The sequence below is a fragment of the Anolis sagrei genome, chromosome 2 (genome assembly GCF_037176765.1).
Source record: "Anolis sagrei isolate rAnoSag1 chromosome 2, rAnoSag1.mat, whole genome shotgun sequence".
Taxonomy (NCBI): domain Eukaryota; kingdom Metazoa; phylum Chordata; class Lepidosauria; order Squamata; family Dactyloidae; genus Anolis; species Anolis sagrei.
In genome coordinates this window covers 172,742,782-172,763,977 of record NC_090022.1, presented here as the reverse complement: position 1 = coordinate 172,763,977, position 21,196 = coordinate 172,742,782, and the positions used below count along the sequence as shown (strand labels likewise).

Below are 21,196 nucleotides of genomic sequence, written 5' to 3'. Positions count from 1 at the left end.
CTCTCTAATCTGTTAAAGTCATTTTGAATTCTGATCCTGTCCTTTGCCTGTCCTAATTTGTCTTCATCTGCAAACTTGATAAGCACGCCCTCTAAACCATCATCCAAGTCATTAATAAAGATGTTGAACAGTACTGGGCCCAGGATCGAACCCTGCAGGACTCCACTTCTTTCCAGGATGAAGATGAACTATTGGTGAACATCCTTTGGGTTCAGTTGCCTAATCAATTACAGATATCTAATCTGATATTGTCCTTTCCATCAGTTAGCTGAGATAGTGGAAGCTGCAGTCCAACCCAACTGCAGGAAAAGGATGAGTCTTGTCCTTCCCAATTGTTTCAGGCAAAAGCAAACTTCTGCAGCCTCTCTTGGCTTTTGTGCCTTGTTAATAATGTTTACCACGTTCTGATGTTACTGGACCACACATATCTTAGTTTTCATCTATCAAAAGTTGGAGGATATGAAATAGTGTAATAACAACAACATTTGGACTGCTAGTCTGCACAATTTCAGCTGGAGAGATTTTTCTTCTGTTGTCTAATAATTGATCCTTTAAGAGGCGTATTTGGGAACCTTTGTAGGAAAAGCATATACTCCACCTCTGATTCATGTTCCCTCCTACATGATATCCAGACATTACCTTCTAATCCAGTGGTTCTGAACCTTTCTAATGCCGCGACCCCTTAATACAGTTCCTCATGTTGTGGTGACCCCCAACCATAACATTATTTTCGTTGCTACTTCATAATTGTAATTTTGCTACTGCTTTGAATTATAATGTAAATATCTGATACGCAGGATGTCTTTTCATTCACTGGATCAAATGTGGCACAAATACCTGATATGCCCAAGTTTGAATATTGGGGGGGGGGGGGGGGATAATTATTTTGTCATTTGGGAGTTGTAGTTGCTGGGATTTATAGTTCACCTACAATCAAAAGAGCATTCTGAACTCCACCAACAATGGTATTCAACCAAACTTGACACACAGAATTCCCATGACCAACAGAAAATACTGGAAAGGTTTGGTGGGCATTGACCTTGAGTTTTGGAGTTGTAGTTCACCTACATCCAGAGAGCCCTGTGGACTCAAACAATGATAGATCCAGACCAAACTTGGCATGAATATTCAATATGCCCAAATGTGAACACTAGTGGAGCTTGGGCAAAATTGACTTTGACATTTGGGAGTTGTAGTTGTTGGGATTTATCGTTCACCTACAATCAAAGAGTATTCTGAACCCCACCAAAGATAGAATTGGACCAAACTTCCCACACAGAGACCCCCATGACCAACAGAAAATTCTGGAGAGATTTGGGATGAATTGACAGTGATTTAGGGGAGATGTAGTTCACCTACATCCAAAGAACACTGTAAACCCAAATGACTATGCCAAAGGGATTCCTAAGACCATCAATGTGTTTTCTGATGGTCTTTGTCGACCCCTATGAAACCCCCTCACGACCCCTCCAGGTGTCCCAACCCCCAGGTTGAGAAACACTGTTCTAATCTTATTCAGGAGGATTAATTGTCATTTCAAATTGGGATTAGTCTATGAATCTCCTTTTTTTAATGACAAGTCTCACAAGCAGTCTTAAACTAGACCGAAAATGGGGATTCACATGATGAAATGCTTCTCCCACACCAGGCATTCTCCATCCAGATAGTACACTAGGTGTCAGCAGAGTGTTCTTATATCCGTTCATTTTCTATTTGGTATGGGAAAGGATTCAGTTCTGTGAGCTGCTTATCTACAGGCTGGATTGGTATGGGCCATTCAGGAAGATATCTGCTGGATTTCTGTGTGATCTGTTACGTAATCCTATATGATCTGTGGACACTGAAGGAAATCTAGATCCTCGAGCACAGAGCTTCTTAAAGTTTTCCACTTAGGACCCCTTAAATTGATAAATGTGTATGTGACCATAGGCATATAAGTATATAAAATACAGGAAGTCCCCCAGGTATGAAAAAGACAGGTTCTGTAGGTTTGTTCTGAAGTTGAATTTGTAAGTCAGCAGGTACATTTTAAAATGTTATTCTAGTTGTCTACCTGCTGGCCAGCTGGCCGGCCAACTGGCCAGCCGGCCCACCCACCCACCCGCCCATCTATCTATCTATCTATCTATCTATCTATCTATCTATCTATCCATCCATCCATCCATCCATCCATCCATCCACCCACCCACCCACCCACCCATCCATCCATCCATCCATCCATCCATCCATCCATTTATCCATCCACCCATCCATCCACCAATCCACCCACGCACCCACCCACCCACGCACCCATCCATCCATCCATTCATCTATTTATCCATCCATCCATCCATCCATCCATCCATCCATCCATCCATCTATCTATTTATCCATCCATCCATCCTTCTATCCATCCACCCACCCACCCACCCATCCATCCATCCATCCATCCATCCATCCACCCACCCACCCACCCACCCACCCACCCATCCATCCATCCATCCATCCACCCACCCACCCATCCACCCACCCACCCACCCATCCATCCACCCACCCACCCATCCATCCACCCACGCACCCATCCATCCACCCATCCATCCACCCATCCATCCATTCATCCACCCATGCATCCATCCATCCAACTTTGGACAACATAGGGAAGGGCTTACATCCTTTGGGGTGGGGTTGGATTTCTGCCTGCGCCCCTGTTCAGAAGATTACACCTCATTTATTGTTTCTGTAATAATTGGATTTTGAAAAAAAAATGCTTGTTGTGGGAACAAAGATTGTTAATAAAGCTTCAGCAAAGACACCTTTTCTCCATGACAACTCTTTCAGGAGTGAATTTCCCTTTCAAGGGGTAGATTTCTCTCACCTCTTGTTGCCTCACCCCAGTCTTAACTAAGAGTTGTTAGTAAGTCAGATGTTTTTAACTTGGGGACTGAGTGTAGTTATAAAAATTAAACATTTACTGATTTTTTTTTGTCGTGTTAGGAGCAAGTTGCTTCTGGTGTGAGAGAATTGGCCATCTGCAAGGACGTTGCCCAGGGGACGCCTGGATGATTTGATGTTTTTATCATCCTTGTGGGAGGCTTCTCTCATGTCCCTGCATGAAGAGCTGGAGCTGATAGAGGGAGCTCATCCGCCTCTCCCCAGTTTCAAACTTGCGACCTGTCGGTCTTCAGTCTTGCCGGCACAGGGGTTTAACCCACTGCGCCACCGGAGGCTCCATAAACATTTACTGATAACCAATCAGCATTTGCAAGGTGTGCTAAACAGGATAATTTCCCTTTTTATGAAGTACAACTGAAGCATCTTCTCTAGAGTCCACTATGCACATTGCATAACAGATTCATGTAAGTAGAGTTCACAATACACATTGCATAACAGATCCATGTAAATGTTTAAAACAGCCAATAGGAGTTTTTTTTCATGACCATTGAGCTAAGGGGACTCCATTTGTGGTTGGGACCCACAACTCCAGGCATTGGTAGCTCCTCCATAGCAATTCTATGATCAAGATCTGGTGCACCGGGATTGTGGCGCAGCTGGCTGAGTGTCAGCTGCATTAAGATCACTCTGACCAAAAGGTCATGAGTTCGAAGCCAGCCCGGGTTGGAGTGGGTTTCCAACCATTGTGTAGCCTGTTGTCGACCTTTGCAACCCGAAAGCCAGTTGCATCTGTCAAGTAGGAAAATTAGGTACCACCTTAAAGTGTGGGGAGGCTAAATTAACTAATTTATTATTAGTTTATAAATTAACGGTTGTTTTTTGTAATAATTGTGCATTGTAATTGCTTATTGGTAATTTATGGATAATGTGTTAAGTCAATTGTTATATGTTGTATGGAACCACTGCTGTTTCTACTGTTTTTACTGTTTGTGAACCGCCGTGAGTCGCCTTTGGGCTTGAGATACAGCGGTATATAAGCAAAGTAAATAAATAAATAAATAATAATTTATGAGGCCATAAAGAAGACTCCAGCAAAGCATTCCAGCGGGGAAGCATGCGGGGAATGCGGAAGTGCTTCATCAGCGTCGCAGATGGACGATGAAAGCGACAGCTCCCCTTGCGGCCAGAAAAAGTTAAATAGCCTCTGTGTATGTCTGTATATGTTGTATGTCAAAAGTGGCATTGAATGTTTGCCATATATGTGTACACTGTAATCCGCCCTGAGTCCCCTGCGGGGTGAGAAGGGAGGAATATAAAAGCTGTAAATAAAATAAATAATAAGTAGAGTAATCTCCAGAAACTAGAAATTCCTGGGGAGGTATTCTCTCAGTTTAAAACATTGGATTTTATTTTATTTACAGTTTTCTCACTTTTCTGTGCGACCTGCATGCCTAATTCCTGCAAAAGTAGAGGGCCAACTGCTTTTCTTCCAAATGTATTGACCATACATAAAGTGTGTATGGTGTTGAAAGAGTCTACTTCACCTGTACATGTTCCTCCTCACAACCGCCAGATCCCTAGTCTCTCCAGTCCCTCTTGGCTTACCTGTGTCCCCAGGAGTCTCCTTTCCATGCTGTAGGTTGGCAACAGACTGGGAGAAACTGCGAGTCATAAAGGCAGGGCAGCGCTGAGCACTGCGGACCATCAAAGGACGCAGTTTGTGCAGGACGGTGGCTGGATCTCGGGTGAAGAACGGACAGCACTGCAGGAGAGAGGCCATGGTACCCAAATCTGCTGCTGTTTGGAGAAAAATTAAAGCTGTGAGGAGGCATCATAGAAACAAAGAGTTGGAAGAGACCTCATGGGCCATCCAGTCCAACCCCCTGCCAAGAAGCAGGAATATTGCATTCAAATCACCCCTGACAGATGGCCATCCAGCCTCTGTTTAAAAGCTTCCAAAGAAGGAGCCTCCACCACACTCTGGGGCAGAGAGTTCCACTGCTGAACGGCTCTCACAGTCAGGAAGTTCTTCCTCATGTTCAGATGGAATCTCCTTTCTTGTAATTTGAAGCCATTATTCCGCGTCCTAGTCTCCAGGGAAGCAGAAAACAAGCTTGCTCCCTCCTCCCTGTGGCTTCCTCTCACATATTTATACATGGCTATCATATCTCCTCTCCGCCTTCTCTTCTTCAGGCTAAACATGCCCAGCTCTTTAAGCATCATGATGACAGATTGTCTACTGACTTAAGTTCCCTCATCACTACATTGAATGATTTCTTGTCTTTGTACTTTTCAAAGACTGCCCATTAGTTCAAGGGTTCCTTAAACTTTGCAAGCCGAGGGCCGGTTCATGGTCCCTCAAGCTGTTGGGGGACCTGACTATAGTTTGAAAAAAATATGAACAGATCCCTATGCACACTGCACATATCTTATTTGTAGTGCAAAAAACATTAATATTTAAAATGAGTAACAATTTTAAGCAACATAAACTCAGTATTTAATTGGGAAGTGTGGTCCTGCTTTTGGAGATAATAAAGTTAATTAGGATAGGATCGTTTTGGAGATAATGAAGTTAATTAGGATAATAATAATAATAATAATAATAATAATAATAACACTTTATTTGTACCCCGCTACCATCTCCCCAAGGGCGTACATGCAGCTTACATGAGGTCGGGCCAAAACACAACAATACAAGCAATAATAACAACAATACAAGCAATTTAAAAACATATAGACAATAAAATACACAGCATTATCAATAAAACAACACATAATTAAAAACAATGGGAAGGCCAAATGTAGAGTTAAAATTGGAAATAATGCTGGGACATGAACGAAAGGTGATACTGGTGTTTGTGGAAGGGCATATGAGCAGATTTAAAGAAATATAAAGAGAGAAAAACAGGCAGGGACATCTAATCACCTTTCAAGAAGAGTTTGCTCCAGGCACAGTCAGCCCATTGTATGCTAATCAAGGTGGTCAGTGGAAAGATTCACACCTAGCCCAACTTACAAAAGCCCTTTGTCTCACCCTGGTCATTCCACAGATATATAAACCCCTTTTTCCCCAGTTCCAGCAGACCTCACCTCTGAGGATGCTTGCCATAGATGCAGGCGAAACGTCAGGAGAAATGCCTCTAGAACATGGCCATATAGCCCGAAAAACCCCCACAAGAACTGAGTGATTCTAGCCATGAAAGCCTTCGACAATACAAATATAAAGTGCTTTGGAGGACAAAGTGCTATGGGATCATTATTCCGGAAGGCACACTGGAACAGCCACGTCTTCAAGCTCCTCCTGAAGACTGCCAGAGTTGGAGCCTGTCTGATGTCTTTAGGGAGTTCCAGAGTCGAGGGGCCACCACCGAAAAGGCCCCCTCTCTCGTCCCCACAGGATAGTTGTGTGCCTTCAAGTTGTTTCAATCTCAAGGTGACCCTAAGATTAAAGTTTAGGACTAGGCTAAGTAAATTACCTTGGGGGCTGTATTCAGCCCGCAGGCCTTAGTTTTGGGACTGCTGTGATAGTCCTTTGCTGCATAAAATGGAGAAAGGGAGCTGGAGGATAAAAAAATTCTTCTGTTGTTATTAAAGAGTTGTATTTATATCCACAAAAATCCACACTGTGGGCCTTTTCTATCTGCTGAAGTTTGGATTCAAGATCTGATATGGATACCTTTGGATGCTTAAGTCCCACTATATGTAATGGCATAGTTAAATGGTGTCTCTTATATAAAACTAGCCGTCCCCTGCCACGCGTTGCTGTGGCCCACATAGGAGGTGTGGGAGGTTTGGCCCAATTCTATCGTTGGTGGGGTTCAGAATGCTCTGTGATTGTAGGTGAACTATAAATCTCAACAACTACAACTCCCAAATGTCAAGATTCTATTTTCCCCAAACTCCTCCAGTGTTCACATTTGGGCATATTGAGTATTCGTATAGAGTTTGGTCCACATCCATCATTGTTTGAGTCCACAGTGATCTCTGGATGTAGGTGAACTACAACTCCACCAAAGGATATTGCCCACTAAACCCTTCCAGTATTTTCTGTTGGTCATGGCAGAACTGTGTGCCAAGTTTGGTTCAATTCAATCGTTGGTGGGGTTCAGAATGCTCTTTGATTGTAGGTGAACTATACATCCCAGCAACTACAACTCCCAAATGACAAGGTTTATTTTCTCCAAACTCTACTAGTGTTCACATTTGGGCATATTGAGTATTTGTGCCAATTTGGTCCAGAAACATCATTGTTTGAGTCCACAGTTATCTCTGGGTTTAGGTGAACTACAACTCCAAAATTCAAGGTCAGTGCCCACCAAACCCCTCCAGTATTTTCTCTTGTTCATGGGAGTTATGTGTGCCAAGTTTGGTTCAATTCCATCATTGGTGGAGTCCAGAATGCTCTTTTATTGTAGGTGAACTATAAATACCAGCAACTACAGCTCCCAAATTACAAAATCAATCCCCCCAAACCCCACCAGTATTCAAATTTGGGCGTATCAGGTATGTGTGCCAAATGTGGTCCAGTGAATGAAAATACATCCTGCATATCAGATATTCATATGACGATACATAACAGTTGCAAAATTGCAGTTATGAAGTAGCAACGAAAATAATTTTATGGTTGGGAGTCACCACAACATGAGGAACTGTATTAAGGGGTCGCAGCATTAAGAAGGTTGAGAACCACAGCACTAGAACAACACTGAAGGCATTTAATACATTTCAGACATTAATGATTTGGGGTGAAGACTTGGAGGACCATCATCTTCAGGCTATGAGAAATCGCCTAAGAAAGAATGAAGAAGATTTGGGGTGCGTCACACTCTCTCAGCCTTAGAAGGATGCAATGACAAACCTTTTTTGGACAAAACATTCCAAGAAGACTGTGATATGTTTGCCTTAACATTCCCATAGGTCGGAAATGACTTGAAGGCATGAATAACTAAGGACGAAATGAGCAGTTGAAGGAATCACTGCTCTCCCCCTTTTCTGGTTATGGCATTTGTTTTGCACTGCGTGTCCACTATCAGCTGGATTGGAACAAAGTGTTCCAAGCAGTGCCAATCACAAGATTCTGAACAATGAACTATCTCTCTTTACATATGTTGTCATTGTCACAAGAAGCTGTGGGAAACCACGGCTGGCCACGGCTGGCACAACTGAGTGAGATAACACAAGCCGAGTGAGATAACTGCCTCAGTGGCATCTGCTTGGAGGCTGGAGCGAGAGTCTCCTGGCTCCAGGAAAGAGGCATTGTTTGCCTCTTTCCCCTAATCCTTCTTACTGTTCTTGGGGGTCTTGGAATGATCAGTTCTTGAACCCCTTATTTCTTACCCATGCTATCCCGTTGCTAATATTGATATAGGATTCAACTGGTAATTCAGCTATCTGCCATATGGCAAATGGGGAGAAGGGTTGCTATTGTCCTTGCCTTTGGGCAGCAAAATGTCCTGTTCTGGAGCAGTGGCTTACAAATGGTTGGTGCTGGATCCTATATTTTTGGTTTCATGACTTCAAATGTTTCACAATGCCATAAAGAAAGATGCATTTTCTGATCTTCTTTCTTTATGGCATTGTGAAACACCTCCCCCGCTTTTAGCAGTACCTAATTTCTCTAATTATAGCTAAAGCTGTTTTTGAATTGCTTAGGTAAGCAATGATCTAGGCTGATAGTCGGCAGCTCACGCCGACCCGGGGCTTCAAACTTGCAATCTTTCGGTTGATAGATCCTATAATTGTTGGTGATTTACCAGCTGTGCTAAACCTTGGGCCCAAGCTGAACCTATCACAGTGGTTGCTTGTCAAGATTTGTTCAGAAAAGGCTTGCTCTTGTCTTCCTTTGAGGCTGAGAAAGTATGACTTGCGCAAGATCCCCCAGTGGATTTCTATGGCTGAGTGAAGGATTCAAGCCCTGGTCTCTGGAGTTGTAGCTCAGCACTCAAAACACCATGCAATCACCCTAAAATCCATTCAGCAGGGAATCACATTACCCTTAGGATGTTGTTGGAAAGTACTCCCCAGCAAACTTAGCAATCATAACAAAAAGGACACCATCTTAAAATATGTAAATTCAGTTTCCTCTAAAACAATATCCTAAAACGTAATTAGAACAAAACATGGAGAAGGGCAGGGAGTTTCAGAAAAACATCTATTTCTATTTTATTGACTATTCTAAAGCCTTTGACTGTGTGGATCATAATAAATTGTGGCAAGTTCTTGGTGGTCTGGGCATACCAAATCACCTTGTCTCTCTCCTGAGGAATCTGTATAAGAACCAAGAAGCAACAGTCAGAACTGACCATGGAACAACAGACGGGTTCAAGATTGGGAAAGGCGTACGGCAGGGTTGTATACTCTCACCCAACCAAATCAAATATCAGTCTGGGGATCTATCATTTGCTGAACCTGCCCTTGTAAGTTGCCTTTGTAAAGTGTCCGTGTAAGTGAGTGAGTGAGTGAGTGTTAAGGAATGCTTCCTTAAGCAAACTTGAAAGGTAATTGTCAATGTCTTCCTTTTTCAATTAGTTTGTTACCCTACTTCTCCCTAATTTTTTCATCTTTTTCCCACTCCCTCCCTCCAAAATATAAATTACAAGCTCCTTGGCTTTGGGGACTTGTATTCTTTTTCTTGTTGTTTTGTTGTTCTGAGTAGTAATTTAAACCCTGGTCCCCCAAGTCCTTCTTCACACCGGCACTGGCATGCTTGTGTTTCCTAGGTTTTGTGTTTCTATATTTTCTCTTGTTATTTTATCACTAAATTATGGTCTACAAGTTTTGAGGTTTTACAGTGTTCTGTCCATATTTTCTTTTAGAGCATACTAGCCATTCCCTGCCACGCGTTGCTGTGGCCCAGTCTCGTGATCTGGAAAATAAAGTAATGGTTTCTAATATATGTAATTCCTTTCTGGAACGGTATTCCTTACTGTTTCTATGTCAGTGTTGATGTGGAGATTGTCTGGTTTGGCTACTCTGAAACATGCGACATATAATTGTCCTTCTTTAGGGGTCCCTTTCAAATCGATGATACTATATCCAGGGGCGGCTCAACCCATTACGCAAAGTAAGCATTTGCAGTATAGTTGATTTTGCCCAGAGGCGCTCTTGAGGCACTACTGGGGGGAAATAGACCTTGACATATGCGAGTTGTAGTTACTGGGATGTATAGTTCACCTACAATCAAAGAGCATTCTGAACTCCACCAATGATGGAATTGAACCAAATATGGCACACAGAACTCCCACGACAAACACAAAATATATATCAGTGATTGGGGGGGGGGGGGGGGATACTGTTTGCTTACTGTTAAAACTTACCTAGGGCCGCCTCTGACTATATCTGTGTATGTGTGAATCATATATCTATACCTATGGCTGGATGGCTCTTTGTCAGGAGGGCTTTGATTACGTTTTCTTGCTCTGGTGAAGGGAGTTGGACTGGATGGCCTTAAGTATTTTCTGTTGATCATGGGGGTTCAGTGTGGGAAGTTTGCCCAATACTGTTGTTGGTGGGGTTCAGCATGCTCTTTAATTGTAGGTGAACTATAAATCCCAGAAACTACAATGCACAAATGTCAGGGTCTATTTCCCCCAAACTCCACCAGTGTTCACATTTGGGCAAATTGAGGATTCATGCCAAGTTTGGTCCAGATCCATCATTGTTTGAGTCCAAAGTGATCTCTGGATGTAGGTGAACTACAACTCCCAAACTCAAGGCCAATGCCCACCAAACTCTTCTAGTATTTTATGTTGGTCATGGGAGTTCTGTGTCCCAAGATTGGTTCAATTCCATTATTGGTGGAGTTCAGAATGCTCTTTGATTGTAGGTGTACTATAAATCCCAGCAACTATGATTCCCAAATGACAAAATCAATTTTTGAGTGAAGGATATACATTGGGTTGTTAGGTGTCTTGTGTCCAAATTTGGTGTCAATTCGTCCAGTGGTTTTTAAGTTCTGTTAATCCCACAAACGAACATTACATTTTAATTTATATAGATGCTAAGTCTATATGTTGGACTGGAACTCTAGGAGAGTGTATTTCCACTCAGTCCTGCAAGTTCTTGAGTGATTTAACAAGGCACACTCTCTCAGCATCAGAGAAAGGCAATGGCACTAGTACCTTCTGCACAATATTGTCAAGAGAACCGTACAACGAGGCCACCATATAATGAAGTCGACATGTCCGCACACAACAATAACAATGCTATACTTATACAGAAGTTTGGCTTATAAATCTAACGAACCAACAAAAAAACCAAGTTGCTTCTTGTTTTCACCAGTGAGTCAGACCACAAAAGTCTTTCTCACCTACTCAAAAATAGGTATGTTTGTTTCTTCTCTGCATTTAAAGCTGTCTTAAATGTCTATTTTCCTTTCTGAACAATTCTAGAAAGAAAGTAGCCTTTAATTAACATGAAGCCATGGCCCTCCCTTGTACCTCCAAGGCTGGCAAGTGGAACTCTGAGACGTGTTGTTGAGAGCAATCTTTGCCTCAAAATAAAGTACAGTAGATATATGGCCTACATAGTCTAAAATGGGGGGCGTGAAACTCTTTTTCATTGATGGTCACATGGTTGCCTTCAAAGGGCTATTGAATCCATAGACAGAGAATCTGTGGATACAGAGGACCAACTGTATCTGCTTGTCCGATTTTGAGGCATCTGCTTGTCCGATTTTGTGGGATTCTTTTAGGCTTGTTCTTCCTGAGACCGTGGAAGAGGTCCTTGGAGCTGTGAGGGCAACCACGTCGGCTCTGGACCCTTGCCCGTCTTGGCTAATCAAATCGGCCAGGGAGGGGTTGGTTGATTGGTTTGTGTTGATCATTAATGCATCGTTGGAGCAGGGGTTTTTCCCATCTCACCTGAAACAAGCTGTGGTTCGTCCACTCCTTAAAAAGGTTTCCCTTGACTCCACGGTGCTGAACAACTTCAGACCAATCTCCAATCTCCCTTTCTTGGGTAAGGTGCTGGAGCGGGTGGTTGCCTCCCAGCTCCAAGGCTTTTTAGATGACATCAACTGTGTCTATCTGGATGAGGAGGAACAAGCTGAAGATCAATCCCGATAAGACAGAGGTTCTCCTGGTCGATCGTAAACCTGACCGGGGTATAGGGTGGCAACCTGTGCTGGATGGGGTTACACTCCCCCTGAAGCCACAAGTCCGCAGTTTGGGAGTCCTCTTGGATTCATCGCTTACGCTTGAGGCTCAGGCGTCGGCGGTGTCTGGGAGGGCTTTCGCACAACTGAGACGTGCTCTAACTGTGACCGTACCTCGCGAAGGCTGATCTGGCCGGGGTGGTCCATGCCTTGGTCACCTCCAGATTGGACTACTGCAATGTGCTCTATGTGGGGCTGCCCTTGAAAACGGCTCGGAAGTTCCAACTGGTCCAACGAGCAGCGGCCAGGATGTTAACTGGGGCCCCCTACAGAGAGAGGTCAACCCTCCTGTTCAAGGAGCTCCACTGGCTGCCGTTTATTTTCTGAGCCCAATTTAAGGTGCAGGTGCTTACCTACAAAGCCCTGAACGGTTTGGGACCATCCTACCTTTGTGACCGCATCTCCGTCTACGAACCCACGCGTTCAATTTGGTCATCTGGAGAGGCTCGTGATCCCGCCTGCATCGCAAGCGCGTTTGGTGGGGACACGAGACAGGGCCTTTTCTGTGGTGGCTCCCCAACTCTGGAACACCCTCCCCAAAGATCTTAGACAAGCCCCTACCCTGGCAGTCTTTAGAAAGAACTTGAAGACCTGGCTGTTCCGATGTGCCTTCCCAGAATAGGAAATCTCCAATACCAAGTCCCAGAAGCACTTTATTTAAACTAAGATTGCCGCACGCTGCACACTGCACTTGCCCTATAAGCCTTATATCCCACCTGTCACATCAGCACTTTTAATCCTGTACCCATTACTCTGGCCAGGCCCAATTTCATTGTGTCCTAGTGTATTGTTTATTGCTTATATTGCTTTAATTGTTTAATTGTTATTTTGCTTTAATTGTTTTTAATTTGCTTTGGGTTTTGTATTGTTATGTTGTGTGTTGAAGCCTTGGCCTTTGTAAGCCGCATCGAGTCCTTCGGAAGATGCTAGCGGGGTACAAATAAAGTTTAATAATAATAATAATAATAATAATAATAATAACTGTACCCTGGATTCAGATTGTGGCTTGTGTCTGAGTAACAAACCATAATTTGGGTTGTTGTAGGTTTTTTCGGGCTATATGGCCATGTTCTAGAGGCATTCTCTCCTGACATTTCGCCTGCATCTATGGCAAGCATCCTCAGAGGTAGTGAGGATGCTTGCCATAGATGCAGACGAAACGTCAGGAGAGAATGCCTCTAGAACATGGCCATATAGCCCGAAAAAACCTACAACAACCCAGTGATTCTGGACATGAAAGCCTTTGACAATACATTAAACCATAATTTCTGAACAAAGGGCACTTTGCATTTACAAGCCAGATCAACAGCTATGGATGTGACCATTCTTAGACTGACTTCAAAACAAGATGCCTTGCTCTTGGAGATGCCACTCTTGACTGACAGCCCCCCTTTGGTGTGTACAGTGGGCCTGTTTCTGGAGGCTGAATCTGAACCCATTGCCTGAGGTTGGACTGGCCTGGAAACCAGTTCAGCAAGACAGATCCTTTCCACACCTTGCCACATTTTATCCAGAATTCTTTTTGATCTTCTTTGAAACATAATTAGTGAACTTTTGCCAAGCGACTGTATTTACGCAGTAGACACTGATGTTTTTCCCAGCCTCAGGACACAAAGCACCCTGGCTCATCAAGAGGAAAGTGGGTGTGTGGGTAAGGTTGTCTGTCTTTGGAAGAGAATGCTTTGATAATTTCCCTGTTGTTGCATGATGCATCTTTATTTTTACATGACCGGTTTAGGGATATTCTTATCTTGAGTTCAGGGAGACAGCATGGTGTAGCAGGGAACTTGGGGAAAACAGAGTTCAAGTCCTCATTCGGCCACAAAAAATCACTCGGTGACCTTGGACAAGACATTCTCTCAGCCAAGAAAATGAAACATCTTCTGGATAAATATTGCCAAGGATATGTTATGAGAGACTTGGTATAATTTGGTCCTGAAAGACGTAACAACAAACAACAAGTTGCGTCTGGGATGATAAGAAAGAAGGTGAGAACCCTGAACCATTACTGCCATATACATAACGAGAGTCAATTGGGAGAAAGACAAGAGCAACACAGAAAGAAGAACACATTGCTCATTTTATTTTCCAAAGAGTGATTACTACTGGGAATAAGTTTTTCATGGAGTCGGGAAATCAGTAAGTGATGCTAACTCCTTGGGATCGCCTAGCCACTGTGGTCGAGTCGCCTCTCTTTACTGGTTGAGATGCCTGCTCAACAAGTAAAGAGAGGTTGCTCTACCCCATCCTTACTGGCTATGTTGTTACCTTGTTCTGACATCAACAGACACAATAGGAGACAGAGAGATGCTGTCATGGATCCCTGTCGCACCTCAGAATAGGTTCATCTTGCTGAAAACACCAAACTGCACACAGCCAGAAGTCTTTATAGTTTATTAAAAGTAAAAGATAAAAAGTTCTTAAAAGCAAAAGCAATGTTCTAAAAGATCAATACAAAATAACACTTTGAAGCATGATCCAAAAAGGCACCAGCAAAAGCTAAACATTCCCAGCTCTTTAAGCCGCTCCTCATAGGGCTTGTTCTCCAGACCCTTGATCATTTTCGTTGCCCTCCTCTGGACACATTCCAGCTTGTCAATATCTCTCTTGAATTGTGGTGCCCAGAATTGGACACAATATTCCAAGTGTGGTCTAACCAAGCCAATGATTCATGACAGCCTTAAGTTCAATAAACTGTGTGCCAGGTAGGTGCCTTGGCAACTGATAGAGAAACATAAACACAAGCAGATGATGTGAAGCCAGTTATGCATTAGTGACTACACATTCAACCAAAAACATTTTTTGCAGATAGCATTAAAAAGTTGGGAAACATCCATTGTCAAGAAAGGTGACTGTGTAGAAAAGTGATATAATTTGTTTTTATAAGAATCAAAGTTAAGAAAAGTGTGGAAACTTTTTGAAGAACCCTCAAATGTGGTATTTCTGGGGCAGAAATGAACTTAGTATAGTCCAATGTGGGCTAGGCAAAACTACGGTGAAGTGGATCTGTAATTGCTTAAATGGACAAACCCAGAGGGTGATTCTCCCCAATGCTTCCTCTTCATTCTGGAAAGAAGTGATGAGCGGAGTGCCACAAGCAGGGTCCCGTCCTGGGCCCGGTCCTGTTCAACATCTTTATCAATGACTTAGATGAAGGGTTAGAAGGCATGATCATCAAGTTTGCAGACGACACCAATTTAGAAGGAATAGCCAATACTCCAGAAGACAGGAGCAGGATTCAAAACTATCTTGACAGATTAGAGAATTAAAGCTAACGAAATGAAGTTCAACAGTGACAAATGCAAGATACTCCACTTAGGCAGAAAAAACGAAATGCAAAGATACAGAATGGGGGACAATGCCTGGCTTGAGAGCAGTACGTGTGAAAAAGATCTTGGAGTCCATATATCAATATGTGAAAGGAAGCCACAAGGAGGAGGGAGCAAGCTTGTTTTCTGCTTCCTTGGAGACTAGGAAGCGGAACAATGGCTTCAAACTACAAGAGAGGAGATTCCATTTGAACATGAGGAAGAACTTCCTGACTGTGAGAGCCGTTCAGCAGTGGAACTCTCTGCCCCGGAGTGTGGTGGAGGCTCCTTCTTTGGAGGTTTTTAAGCATAGGCTGGATGGCCATCTGTCATAAGAATCAAAGAATCAAAGAGTTGGACGAGACCTTGTGGGCCATCCAGTCCAACCCCCTACCAAGGAGCAGGAATATTGCATTCAAATCACCCCTGACAGATGGCCATCCAGCCTCTGTTCAAAAGCTTCCAACTCAAGGATTCTATGATTATCTATGACATGGCCCGTGTTGCATGTTTCCTGTTAGTCTCATTATTTTTCCTCAGAAAGAGTTATTGACAATCTAGATCTGACTGGAGAACAAGGCAAGCACCATATCATAAAACTTATAATTCTTTCACATAATTCTAAATTATCCATGTGTATCTCTTCCAAGAAACACTAGGATTGCGGTTCTATATCTTCCTAGCAGAGGCAGCCCTAGGTAATTTTCAATGGTAAGCAAACAGTATTTTGCACTCCCCCCCCCCCCCCAACCAATCACTGATATATATTTTCTGTTCGTCGTGGGAGTTCTGTGTGGCATATTTGGTTCAATTCCATCATTGGTGGAGTTCAGAATGCTCTTTGATTGTAGGTGAACTCAGAGGCAGCCCTAGGTAATTTTCAACGGTAAGCAAACAGTACTTTGGCGCCCCCCCCCCCCCCCAACCAATCATTGATATATATTTTCTGTTTGTCGTGGGAGTTCTTTGTGCCACATTTGCTTCAATTCCATCATTGGTGGAGTTCAGAATGCTCTTTGATTGTAGATGAACTATACATCCCAGTAACTACACTTGCCGCACTTGCTCCCTTGCCTGGCCCGCTTTGGGTCCGGAGGCATGCCTGAAGACCCCGGTGTGTGCACCAAAAGTCACCTCTTCTCCTGACTTTTTCCTCAGCCATTGGGATCAAGAGAGAGAGAGAGAGAGAGAGAGAGAGGTGGAGATGCCCACCTTTCCTGAAGGTAGGCGCAAAAACAAAGGAGGGAGCGGAGGTGGGAGATACCTCCAGCCGGAGGGGCTCTCTCTCTCTCTCTCTCTCTTGGTCCCAATGGCTGAAGAGAAAGTCAGGAGAAGAGGCGACTTTTGATGCGCATGCTGGGGTCTTCAGACACGCCTTCGGACCCGAAGCAGGCCAGGCGTGGCGGCTCCGCCCCTTTGCCCACCCGCAGATTGGGGAGAGGAGAGGAGGCCAGGGGATCGGGAAAGGGAGCCGGTCATGGGGAAGGGATCGAACGCGGAGAATGATTGAGCGCCGGCTCTGCTCGCGCACCCGGTGGCTGGGTGGAGCAGGAATGAGAGGGGCTAGGCGAGGCTCAAGGGCCTGGCCCCTTTGGGAAGAGGATCGCCCGGAAGCGAGGCAAGAAAGCCGAGGCTCCCCCCGGACTGCTAGGGCTGTTGTGAGCTGAGGGGGCACTCCTCAAGTGGCGGTCGAGGGGCATTTACAGAGGCGCCTCTGCGCCCCTGTCAAAAAAAGTGTTCTGCGACAGCTTATTTCGTGTAATGGACAAGCCGCCCCTGGGTGAACTATACATCCCAGTAACGACAACTCGCATATGTCAAGGTCTATTTTCCCCCAAGAGTGCCTCAAGAGCGCCCCTGGGCAAAATCAACTATACTGCAAATGCTTACTTTGCGTAATGGGTTGAGCCGCCCCTGCTTCCTAGCCTTTCTAGGAATATACACTGGGATTCTTCTTCCCCTGAGAGTTGTTACTGTGCAGATGAAAAGGAAGGGGCCATGCTTGTGTGAAATAGCAGTTGTAAGTGCTAAACAGCTGTGAGAACAAGTCAGCAGGGCTCCTCACAGTTTACCTTGAATTAATTCATCCGGGATGAAAAACAAATTCCGTAGGCAACATGCAATGAACAACAAATTGAAATGCGACTGCTCCATCTGTCACAAAGCAAAAGGATGGGGTGTGCAAATATGTTGGAAACTGATAAAGTCAAGAGGAGTTATCTGACGTATAGAAGGCACACCCTCGCCCAGCAACGATGATTAAAACTGACGTGTGCCATTGGAAGAGCTGGATCTTGGCCCTAAAGGGCTGCATGGCGTGGAAGATTAGCCTGGTTTCTTGGAAAGTAAAAAATGGCAGTCGATCACCAGCTCTTTTGCTCCTTGATGCAGAGCCAGATTGAACATTTTCACCCCTGAAGGGAAGATGAAGTTCTAGTGCCACTTCAAATTAAAGGAGCTAATAATATTTTTTCCTAAAACACATTAAAAACAAATCAGTGAAGCATTGGCTTGCCTTGTTTTATATAATCTCTATGTGGGCTAAATTACTTGGCTCGAAAAGCTCTGTGCCTACAACAAATTGTATTTTCGTGAGAACACTGCAGGGTTAATAAAATGCAACAGATCTCTGAAACAGTCTATTCAGGTGGATTGGCAGAGGAGGCCTTGCCAACCATACCAAATCAAACTCCAAGGGCCCATGTGTATAACAACAACAACAACAACAACAACAACAACAATATAATCTCTATATATAAGAATGCTCTGTGTGTAATGAGTACCTTAAAAACAAAAGAACCAATGAACGAAATCACACCAAATTTGGCAACAAAATGTCTCACAACACAAGGAGTGACCATCACTCAAAAATTATGATGTTCTCATTTGGGAGTTGTAGTTGCTGGGATTTATAGTTCACCTATAATCAAAGAGCATTCTGAACTCCACCAACGTTGGAATTGAACCAAACTTGGCACACAGGACTCCCCTGACCAACAGAAGACATTAGAAGGGTTTGGTGGGTATTGACCTTGAGTTTGGAATTGTAGTTCACCGACGTCAAGAGAGCACTGTGGACTCAAACAATTATGGATCTGGACCAAACTTGGCACGAATACTCAATATGCCCAAATATAAACACAGATGGAGTTTGGGGGAAATAGACCTAGACATTTGGAAGTTGTAGTTACTGGGATTCACAGTTCACCTAAAATCAAAGAGCATTCTGAACCCCACCAACGTCAGAATTGGGGCAAACTTCTCACACACAACCCCCATGACCAACAGAAAATACTCAAGGCCATGCAGTCCAACTCCCTTCACCAGGGCAAGAAAACGTAATCAAAGCCCTCCTGACAAAGAGCCATCCAGCCATAAATATAGATAGATAGGATTCACACACACACAGATATAGTATTGTAGTTTTGAAAGGGGCCCCTAAAGAAGAACAATAATATTTTACATGTCCCAGAGAAGGCAAACCAGACAATCTCCATATCAACACTGACAAAGAAACAACAAGAAATACTGTTTACCCACAAGCATAAAAGATTACAAATATTAGAAACCAACACTTTCTCATTACTTTATTTTCCAGATCACTAGACTGGGCCACAGCAACGCGTGGCAGGGGACAGCTAGTCTAAATATATAAGAATGCTCTGTGCGTAATGAGTACCTTAAAAACAAAAGAACCAATGAACGAAATCACACCAAATTTGGCAACAAAACGTCTCACAACACAAGGAGTAACCATCAATCAAAAAATTATGATGTTGTCATTTGGGAGTGGTATTTGCAGGGATTTATAGTTCACCTACAATCAAAGAGCATTCTGAACTCCACCAACGATGGAATTGAACCAAACTTGGCACACAGTTCTCCCATGACCAACAGAAAATACTGGAATGTTTTGGTGGGCACTGACCTTGAGTTTTGGAGTTGTAGTTCACCTACATCCAGAGAGCACTGTGGACTCAAACAAGGATGGATCTGGACCAAACTTGGCACGAATACTCAATATGCCCAAATATAAACACACATAGCATTTGGGGGAAATAGACCTTGACATTTGGGAATTGTAGTTACTGGGATTTATAGTTCACCTACAATCAAGGAGCATTCTGAACCCCACCAATGATGGAATTGGGTCAAACATCCCACACAGAACCCCCATGACCAACAGAAAATACTGTGTTTTCTGGTGGTTTTTGGTGACCCTTTTGACACCCCTTGGTGACCCCCCCCCCCCCGGGTCTTGACTTTCCAGGTTGAGAAATACTGCCTTAAGGCCATCGAGTCCAACTCCCTTCACCAGGGCAAGAAAACATAATCAAAGCCCTCCTGACAAAGGGCCATCCAGCCATTCGCGCACACACACACATCTATGTATAAGACAGATGCAGTATCAAAGATTTGAAAAGGACCCCTAAAGAAGAACCATGATATGTTGCATGTCCCAGAGTAGGCAAACCAGACAATCTCCACATCAACACTGACAAAGAAACAGCAAGAAATACTGTTTACCCACAAGCATCAAGAAATTACATATATTAGAAGCCAACACTTTCTCATTAGATCACCAGACTGGGCCACAGCAATGCGTGGCAGGGGACTGCTAGTAAGATAATAGGAAAGCAAGAATAAAGTATATCAAACCTATTTTATAACACATTTTTTCACAATCTTGAGAAGTCTACTGTGAACAATTGCTTCTGTACACTGTTGTCTAGGATTGCCACTTTTTTAAAAAAATTAAAAGCTCCTGTGAATGCCACCAGTTTACCAAACAAGCAAAACAACTAACTGACCTTTTCAGGACCAACCATGACAATAATCTCAATCAACATTGAAGGAATGTTGAATAATAATAATAATAATAATAATAATAATAATAATATGCAGATTGCAACAAGGGAAATCGCCTCAGTTTACCTTTTTGACGATCATGTGTAGCTTTAAGATCAATTTTTTTAAAAAGTGGCAGCCCCAGAAATATAAAATACACCTTCCTTGCCAAATAATGAGTAGAAGGATAGCCTACAGACATACAGCCAACAGTGTTTTCACTGTAGATTAAAGATCTGCCAACGTTTCATTAATTTATCCCCATAATTTAGACCTTTCTTCTTACCTGTTGACTTGCACTGAAGTCGAACAACTTCTGTGCTCTATAGTTTACTGTCCAGCTCACTTAGAGCTGTCCCTCTCCACCCACCAGCTGTAAACAGAGATAAGGGACAGACATGGCAAGTTGGGAGAGTTATCTTACGGGATCTGCTCTTCTCCTTGCTCCATGTTATATGTTGAATTATTTATTTATTTATCGTGTCAGGAGCAAACCAAACAGTTGTATTGCATTTTTAAACAAACAAACAAACAAACATACAAAACACAAAGTTTGCAAGCTTGGTAGTTGATCAAATGTCATTTGACCAGTAGCTGGCCACTTGGAGTGCCTCTGGTGTTGCTGTGAGAAGGTCCTCCATTGTGCATGTAGCAGCCTCCTCGCAGGATTGCAAGACATTGGGCAACGTCTTCGTAGATGGCTGATTCTCTCACTCCAGAAGTGACCAGAAGTGACTTGCAGCATGTGAACAAGCAAGCAAAACAGCCAACTGACCTTTTCAGGACCAACCGTGACAATAATCTCAATCAACATTGAAGGAATGTTGAATAATAATAATAATAATAATAATAATAATAATAATTCATTTGTTTCTTTCCAGCTTCTCCCCATGGACCAAGGCAAGGAACAACAGATTAAAATACAGCACATCACATCAATTAAAATACACAAATTACTTAAAACACATAGCACCAGTTTAACCCTCCATTCGTGCCTCTTCAAATTCTGCAGCAC

General features: G+C 43.3%; 1 protein-coding gene across 2 annotated transcripts in view; it reads right to left on the bottom strand.

The window, feature by feature from the left end:
* The window catches only part of ALAS2 (5'-aminolevulinate synthase 2), a 39,774-nt gene extending 19,223 nt beyond the window's left edge, over positions 1–20,551 (bottom strand). Inside the window, exons 1-3 of one of the 2 annotated variants that reach the window (XM_060763302.2) lie at positions 20,468–20,519; positions 6,348–6,429; positions 4,477–4,668 (exon numbers count right to left, since the gene is read on the bottom strand). In XM_060763302.2, the coding sequence (XP_060619285.2) occupies positions 4,477–4,651 (175 nt within the window). In that variant the 5' untranslated portion in view covers positions 4,652–4,668; positions 6,348–6,429; positions 20,468–20,519. Of the gene's footprint in view, positions 1–4,476; positions 4,669–6,347; positions 6,430–20,467 lie in introns of both variants that reach the window. The other variant, XM_060763303.2, reaches the window with a different exon arrangement.
* Between the last annotated feature and the right edge of the window lie 645 nt (positions 20,552–21,196).